The following is a 9,095-nucleotide window of genomic DNA, read 5'->3' as shown; positions in this document are numbered from 1 at the left end:
TGCCTTTGACGGGAAAAGCATGGTGGACAACGCGAGCATAGCAACTAAATCTGCACTGGTAAGAACCTACTTTATAAGGCTGAAAGTCTTATTGGTGAAGAACGGTGTGTTTTATCCTTGTCTTTAAACTTTTCATCCGCACGTGTTGAGTGTTTTCAGTTGTGAAAGGACACCACTTGAAAAAGTGTTCAATTCACACGCTTCAAGTGTTGTACAGCCGTTTCAGACGGTTTTAATGGTCTTACATTAACTTACAGGATGTTTAAGCGAATATGTACACGTCTAAACGAGTTTAAATCAACGAATAACTTACTTTATCTTAATTTACCGTTACAATAGATGGAGAATAAGTTGCTCTCTACTGATCACTCTAGCAGCAATAAGCACTTTACATTACTTTTTACACGTTTTAAAGGGTGATATCTCAGTAGTTAAAGCGTGTCCCCGCGTTTCTGACCGTTAACGTGAACTATCCTCAACCACAACAAAACCACACTATACGGTTTCCAACTGATTTAAGTCACATATTACTCATTCTGAACATTATTCGCAGTGTGTGTCGACGTTTTACGTGAATACGTTTAAACAAGGCGTAAAAACAGACGCTTGTTGAGTTAATGTTCTTGTTTTAACTGTGACTCAACCCAACTCAATTTTTTGACGGTTATTTTTCTGCTCGCGCGCGCATGCCTTTAACCTGTAATTGTTTAAAACTCTGCTCTCTGATATAAAACTAACGCCCCGGTCTTTTATATTTTCTCTTTTTTTCTCCAGCAAGCGTCCTTTTCCTCCGCGGACAGCCTCCCGCTGCTAATCCAGTCTTCGGGCGCCTCTCACGGCCACTTTCCGAGCGCTTCACCCCAGCAGCAGCAGCAGCAGCCCCACGGTGGTGGTATGAAACTGGAGGCGGTTATGGAGAACCTTCAGCGGCAGCAGGCGGCGAGACTAGCCCTGGAGGAGAAGCTCCGGCAAGCGGAGAGAGACAGCGGCTTCAGGGCGGCGGTGGAGAGCCACATCCATCATCAGCAGGCGCTCGCCTTCCGCCGGTACCACGCTTCCGTCCGAGCCGCGGAGAGGCACCGAGCCAGCGGTGGAGCTCAGCGCTCCGACACGGACGAGGACCAGGACCCGGAGGACTTGGAGAACGGCGGCCAAGAGGAAGACGACGACGACGACGACCTCGGGGAAGGCGACAGCGCCAACGACGCTGATTTAGACGAAGAAATGGAAGGAGTGGACAGTGTCCTGGCGCATTATCCGCCTCGCCACAGCCTCCCGTCCCCGAAAAGCGCTCTCTCTCTCGCCCGAGTCCCGCAGCCTCCGTACGTCACCGCGCCCCGGCAGCCCACCTCTCCAAGCGGCCTCACCACCCACACCCACCCGCAGCAACAGCAGCACGAGTGGACCTACGAGGAGCAGTTCAAGCAGGTAAGCACCACAAACTGAGACTCAGAAGTAAGGAAAAGTAGGATGAGGGGCTCTTGGGTTGCGTTTAACATACAATTTCATTCTCCAACAAGAGTGGACACGGATGCTTTTCCAGGTTAGCCGGATACATGACATTTAAACAAACTTCTTTTCACTTCTGCTGCATTGTTTGGAGGCTAGTGATGCACAGACTTGCAGGGACAAAAAACCCCAGAAATAATGGAGAGGATCCAGTTATTTAGAACCCCAGAAACTTGCCTGTGCTGTAAAAAGCCATGGCACTTGGTCAGAAACACTGCTTTCCTCTATGACCATAATCACACTAACACTTTCCATAAACAGAGGATATACAGGTAGATATCAGGTAATAGGGGACGCTTGAGGAAACCTGCGCATTCCAGTTTCAACCCATGCATGCTGCTGCCTTCTCTGTAAACGGCCAACTCGGCCTGTACATGCACGAGGCTCTCTGTGAGAGTAGGTTGCCCTCGGTTGTCTTGTAAAAACATGGCTTAAAGAGATGAGGACGACCGTGAGGGTAAATTCAGGAATTGTGCAACACACAGTAGTAGAGTCCCAAATGCTGCCTTTAATCCACTTCTGCAGAGAGAGCGGTCATTTCCATAAGCAGTGTATACCCAGGTATTACTGGACATCAGGGGGCAGGGGGTCCTTGAGACCCAACTTCACCTTCTATAAACACAGTAATGTCCTAAACAAGAGTCAGAAATGCTATCTTTGTCCACGTCTATAGCGACAGATAGCTTAAATATAGCATCGTCAAAGTATTATAAGACATCAGGTAATGAGAAGAGGCTTTCATCCACAAGCACAAGACCAGCCAACCAAGTGGCATCAGGTATTTAAGACGTATGAGAAATAGCCCAGATATAGCACTCCCAGATAATGAAGGACACAGAGTAGAGCACACTATGGCATGTGTAGTCGGGATGTCTGTGTTTATTCACTGATCCAGAGACAGGGACGGTTTGGGATAAACGGGGAGAAATGATGGAGCATTAAGTAACAGAGAAAGCTTGGCCTAGTCCTTTATTTGATACGCGAGAGTCCGAAGACAGGTAAAGCGCAGGGACGGGTAACATGAGACCCTTTAATGATCTGGGGCCCATTTTCTATTCCCTCAATTCTCAGCCCTTTTCTGTTTGAAGGTTCTCTTTCTCTCTGCTGCAAAACATACAGTAAACTCCCACCCAACTCCCAAATAACACCAGACCCAGAGAAACACAGAAATAACGTTTAAAATTCGTGGAGTAGATCACTTTGGGGACAGCCAGTAAATGTATAATGTATAAATAATACCCCTTTTAATGTGGAGGAAAATACATACGGGATGGACATCTCAAATTGGACTCATGTGCTTTACTTTAATGGAGCAAGGCTGATCCTATAATAAACAAGTTATTTAAATAAATGCAGCATGCATCTTTCCTTTTTTTGCCGGCACATTAAAGTCTAGTTTATTTAACTGACTCTTACTGGTATCTTTACTTCTCAAATGAGCAGCCGTACGACGTGTCTGTCTCTTATTAACTGGTTCCTGTCCCTGTTCCTTACTAACTTACATAAACCCCCCCTCTGTCCTTTATCCCTTAGCCTTGAATTCAAGACACAGGAAACACCTCAGCCTTATTGAAGCTATGGACGTTGGGTTTATTTGGTGTATGCTGTACGCCTTAGACACGTCTCTGCATCTTTCTTTAGCCGCCTCACTCTTAGGAATGTTACCCAGGACACGCTCGACGTGGTGAAAGTGCTACAGCTGAAAACTATAGCATTGTTTCCGTGCGAGGCTCGCACAGCTCTCTTTATTGTGACTTTAACGCGCTTGAAATATACCTCAGCCGACAAACAGAAAGACGGAACATTTCCAGAATGTCACCGCACACTGGATCTACACGGAATAAAGTTAAATAGAAATGAAACCTCTGTCAGTGGTTGAGCTATTTCCACTGCGGAGGAACGTCCGATCTGAGAAACCCGAGGTAACTGTTACGTGGGACATGGCGGTAATGGCACAGCAGAGTTATGCACTTCAGTAGTGTTGGCATAGTGCTCCTGTAATCTCCCCCAGAAGATAGCTCAAGTGTATTCTCTGAGGATAATTTAGACTGATATAATGAGCTCTGAGCTCTTAAGCTAACACAGATCTATACAGAGTGGGCCTGGATGGACTTTTCATTCTTTATTTATGACAGATCATTCAGAGCCATGGCTAAATGAGATATGTACATTAGGGGGCTGCATTAGTGAATGCGCCGGTGTAATTTAAGGCGTGGAAATGCAATTCAAACAAGGGCTCGGGCCTTAATTGAGGCTCATAAAATGGAACAGGATGATAGAGGAGCCTTCTCTTTGATTCGCACATGAAGCCAACTCTCAGAGGAAAGTGGACAGCGGAGCCTCGTCTATTTACTCATTGAAGTAATGTATTAAAAACACAGGCAAAATGTTAACTACATAGGTATAATTTAACTTTAATCTCAAAACATGTCTAATCCGTCAGAACCAGGAGGAACTGAGGGACAGGGTTTTACATCGTAGTAGTGGGAGATCAGTGAAAGCCTGTTAACAAATGACAAAAAACTTAACAAAAAAGAAGACAGACGGCTGTTGCACAGAAGTGAAGTGGCATGGCCTCGTCTAATCAGCCTTAAGATATTTCCACAAATCAAGTCACACACAGGAACAATGAAAGGATGCTGCTGGCATTTGGCAGACTCCCTGGAGCCAGTATACTGCCTGTTTTGGACATTGCAAAAGAAAAGCACATTTAAAGGCTATAAATGCCTCTCTGAAATAAGAACAAGATGTGGCTTGAGGGGGGCTTTGGTGGGACACACTGCTCTGGACACTGCAGTCTCATCTTTGCGTTCGTGACGGTGAATATCTGTGTTTTTAGATCTGAAGGGTTCAGCTGCTGTTTCACAATTGCGTGAGATTTTAACTCTGTTTTTCTAATTAGTGAGTAACAAACACACATTATTCCTTTGCTCCCTTGTGTCTACATTCAGACTGTGTTACTGCTGTAGAGTGGTGCTGTGTACATTTTATTCCAATTCTTAATCTTCACAGTCCAAACAAAATAGTAACTTCACAGGAGGAGGGAAAAACCTTTAACTGTCAGTGGAAGTCAGTGTAAAAAGGTTTAATTCAGAGTCGTTTTGGAGCGTTTCGTCATGAAGTTCTCACACAGTGTGAAGGACAGTTGCTGTGTTCAGACGACGTAGTAAACTAAACATCCTCAAACATGGAGATATGTGTTTTCCTTAGGCCAAGTGGTATGTGTACATCTTAAACAATGTTTACCTCAGATATTGCCAAACAAAACAGAAAGGAAAAAAGAGAAAGTGTGAGGTGACGCGGGGGAAAATAAGTGAGAAGTTTGTGTGTAGTTTTGGCAGCAGCACAGAAAACTAGACCCGGTGGCATTCCAGTCTGGCTCCCGCCCAAAAACGCTGGGATCTCCCTCTCTGGCAGCACGTGTGTGTGTGTGTGTGTGTGTGTGTGTGTGTGTGTGTGTGTCGGCTCGCAGCCAAGCCATTACGAAACAAGAGCAAACTGCATACTTCAACACAATCCAGCCATACAAACGTGCACGAGTGTGTCCGCAAAGAGCCTCGTCCCCTGACACACTTTCCTCTTTAGTCTCAGGCTTTGGGAGGACACTGACGGCTAGGTTTCTTTAAGGATCACACTGTTCAGGTTTTGACTTAAACTCTGTGGTTTTATCATTAAATGAAAACAATGCCGTGTTGATTTGCCTTGACCCTGATGCATGTGTGAAAAATAAATCATTTAATTGTGAATTAAACATGTAGTGTCACTGCAGTCTGCTGCAGGTTTAAATAACACCCAGAAGGTCAGTGTGTGTTGGTGTATACTGCATTATCTGTGCATCTTAGTCTCATTGCATTATTCTGGAAGCCTTTAAAACCAGGTAAAATCGTCCAATCAGAGCCTAAATCTGGAGAGGAATGTGTACTTTTTCCCCTCAGTGAAGCAGACTAGCGTTTAACGGCTCAGTCCGGTCTGAACATTGGGTTTGATCCTCCTGCTGCTCCTGTCGTCCCAATGCCATGTTTTACAAACATGAAAAACTATCAGAATGGCTTTTCCCCCATAACCCAGTCTCTCTGTGGGCTGTGGAGGGGGCTGGGAGGAGGCGGAGGGAGGGGTGGAGGGGCAGGGAGCGTCGGTGTATGGTTTCACTACAGAAGCCTGCAGAGAGGAGGTTTGTGTTTCCCTCTTTTGTTTGCTTTGCTAGATCAGGGCTAATGGCTGGCTTCTTGACTCCGAAAGTGTTAACTCTGAAACGAGGGCAGCGCTTGTGCTAGGATTAACGAGGCTGTGCATGGGTTTTCTCCCAGGAGTAGAGTGAATTAATGAAGTATATGGGACATTGTGTATGTATATAACATATATAATATATATTAATAAATATTACTGCTGTCCAATAAGAACAGGAATAGCAAGTTTACTGCAGAAGGAAAAGACCTTGATTCTTTCAACTGAAGTCAATGTAGAGGCCAAAAAAAAATCTACAAAAATGAGAATTGTTGATAGTGGCGATATATAAACGTATGTTTGTAGATGAGTTGATATCTGATCCGAATCATCAAACGAATAATATATATTTACATTTTTTTATCTGGTTTGAAAACTCTTTGTTTTCACTTGACCTTTCCTTCTCCTGCGCAGGAGGATTATTTTATAATTCACCGAACTGTCCCAGATATAAACATTTTATTAAATAAATATTTTCCTAAAATATAAACACCATGGCTATTTTTATAACACACTGATCCCTCTCCTCTGTTATATATTCAACACGTAACCGCACACCAGATTACTCAGTACAGCAGCAGCCAGCAGTGACCTCACTCACACTGTGAGGAACTGGAGGTGAAGCTAAACATCTTCTGGACAAAAAGGGAAATGAGGCAATTGTGAAATCGCTGAAAGGAAGACAGAGTTCCTCCTCGGCCAGGAAGACCAACACGGGCTTTGTGATCAATTATGCCGTGTTATTGGGCTGGGGCTTGATGATACACTCTTCTTTGTTTTGATGAAGGAACATGAGTGAAAACAGAAGGCAGAGATGTGGTTTGTTTCCTTGACTCAAGAATCATGAATGAAATCAGAGCTGAATCAAAGGCAGCAGCATCCAATTTTTGACGTGACATTAAAGGGTTAAACGACCCGTCCATGACTGCTCTCAAGTAACACGCCTTGTGCCAATTTACACCCATTAATATCTTGATAAAGTACCCGCTGGCTGCCTTGGGCTTAGACACACACACACACACAAAGCTCAGCGTCAATACTAGAAATTCCTTCTTTTTTTATGGCGCTCCCCTCCACCCCGTGGTAGCCCCTCCTGGACGATTGTGGAGCTAAGGCTGTACCTTTTGAGTCCGGAGATCCATTAAGTCACTCAGCATGGAGCCTCTGTCAAGCTGAAACACATGCATGGAGCAGAAGCCTCCATATGGCGAGAAGGTGGTGATATTTTTTTCACCCTGCAGCAGTAGCGCTTTGGTATGAGCCACAGTTTCCCCCAACAGCTGTGGCAGTGCATTTTTGAATGTGTGCCATCACTAGAAATATTTAAAGGTACATATTTTGGAAAAATCCCTTGTTCATAGCAAGCTCACATTAGTATAGGAATCTAGAGCCCACCAATCCACACACTGTAAAATTAAACAACTCAGTCACTGTATAGTGTGGGCTGCGTAAGTCTAAAAACTAACTTTGTGTTGCTTTTTAAAGCAACAATATGTAGTATTTTTTACCTTAAAATTATTCATTCATTCATTATCTGTAACCCTTATCCAGTACAGGGGCGCGGTGGGTCCAGAGCCAACCTGGAATCATTGGGCGCAAGGCAGGAATACACCCTGGAGGGGGCGCCAGTCCTTCACAGGGCAACACACACACTCACACATTCACTCACACACTCACACTTACGGACAATTTTGAGTCGCCAATCCACCTACCAACATGTTTTTTTGGACTGTGGGAGGAAACCGGAGCACCCGGAGGAAACCCACACGGACACGGGGAGAACACACCAACTCCTCACAGACCTTAAAATTACAGCTTCAAAATCATTATGATGCTCCACTGGTGAAACTGCACTATGTAACTGAAGGAGGAGGGTAGCCCCGCCCCTTCCTCTCTTATCCCTTGATTTTTACGGCATGATGCTTTAAAAAGTAATTACACTCTGCAACTGGAGGGACAGCCTAGTGTGGCTTTAAGCACTGTCCCTGCCTTCTTGTCTGATTCTGTCCAATCACAGAGCTGGACCCACATTTATGTGAGAGCACAAATACGAGCGCGGAGAAATAAGAGCACTGAGTAAAAATGGAGAAGAAAGAGAACAGATTGAAAACGGCTAAAAACCAGAGCTTCTGCTCCTCGCTCCTCACTGCTGTGCGCTCGGGGTCGGGGTGAACAGCGAGCGGCTCATTATCATTTAAAGGAACAGGTGCTGAAAGCGGGCGTTCTGAACAGGGCTGTTTACACAGGGGGGATAACACTGCTGTGGGGTTTGATCCTTGTGGTGTTTTGACAAAGCAGGTCATAGACTTTTCAGAACTGTGTTGCACTGTGGAGAAAGGGCAGAATGTGTCTTCTTTAATAGCATTTCTGCTAAGCTTACCGTTTCAGTTTTGTAAAAGCAGGGTTTCTAAAGAAACCAGCCATTGTGAGGAAACCTTCCACACCGTTCTCAGATCAGCAACAGGAGCAGCGTTTAAAAACACCACCTGAAGAAAGTGCCCTCGTCACTGCTCACTCTGTTCTGTTTTAAGTGTGTGTTTGTCAAGGCCTGGCTCTTCGAGCTCTGTCAGTGAAAGTATGCATGGAACTTTTTTCACCATACCTCAAGCAAGGAGTGCCAATAAAATGCCTGTGGCCATACAATGTGCCATTGAAGCTCTTGTGTTTTGTCAGTAAAGGGCTCCTTATTCATGTAAACATGCGGAGGCTGGCTTGTTTGAACAGTCTTACTCAGAGCGCTCGATTTTATTGGTGTGAGCCCTGGATTTCTGCAGCTTCTTAAGATGACTGTGTGTTGGCCAGCTCAGAATCTGTGCAGATGGACAGTGACTGTAGTTCCGTATAAAGGTTTTGACTTAATTAAAGAGGTGTTGTGGTAGCTAGTCTGAATTTACCAAGGAATGCTAACAGTGGTTGAATAATTTGTCTTCTGTCGTAGCCACAAAGCCACAGTGCTTTATCTTTCGAAATGCAAAAATGTATTGTGTGATTAGTTGTATTTCACTGCCAACTCTGTTGTTGCTTCTCTGGCCTCAGCACTTGCAGAAACTGCACTATGTAACTTGAGAGAAACCACTCTACCTTCCTCTCACCTCCCTCTGGATTTCAGTACAGTGCTGTAAAAGTCAATTACACCCTGCAGCTGTAGGGGGAGCTCAGGAGCAAAAGAAATACCAACTTTTACCTAGTGTTCCTTTAATTCTTGAGTGGTCTTGATCAAAAGCACATATCGGTCAGAGACATTTTTTGAAGCTACAGTGGGATTGCTTTCCCATGTCTAACTTTGTTGAATAAAGTGAACATTTTCATATTTAATACTATGTTACCATAGTTACCATAAAATGAAGAGGAAGAATATTTGA

The 9,095-nt window shown here is 44.6% G+C and overlaps 1 protein-coding gene across 1 annotated transcript in view; it reads left to right on the top strand.

Annotated features, from left to right (window-relative positions):
* Window positions 1-732: 732 nt before the first annotated feature.
* Window positions 733-9,095, top strand: part of LOC136678424 (AT-rich interactive domain-containing protein 3A-like) — a gene marked incomplete at its 5' end in the record, with an annotated part of 92,812 nt that continues 84,449 nt past the window's right edge. Inside the window, one exon of the mRNA XM_066656479.1 lies at window positions 733-1,428. Within this exon, the coding sequence (XP_066512576.1) occupies window positions 733-1,428 (696 nt within the window). The remainder of the gene's footprint in view (window positions 1,429-9,095) is intronic.

Source organism: Hoplias malabaricus, chromosome Y (assembly GCF_029633855.1).
Source record: "Hoplias malabaricus isolate fHopMal1 chromosome Y, fHopMal1.hap1, whole genome shotgun sequence".
Classification (NCBI taxonomy): Eukaryota; Metazoa; Chordata; class Actinopteri; order Characiformes; family Erythrinidae; genus Hoplias; species Hoplias malabaricus.
This window is presented reverse-complemented; position numbering and strand designations above follow the sequence as displayed.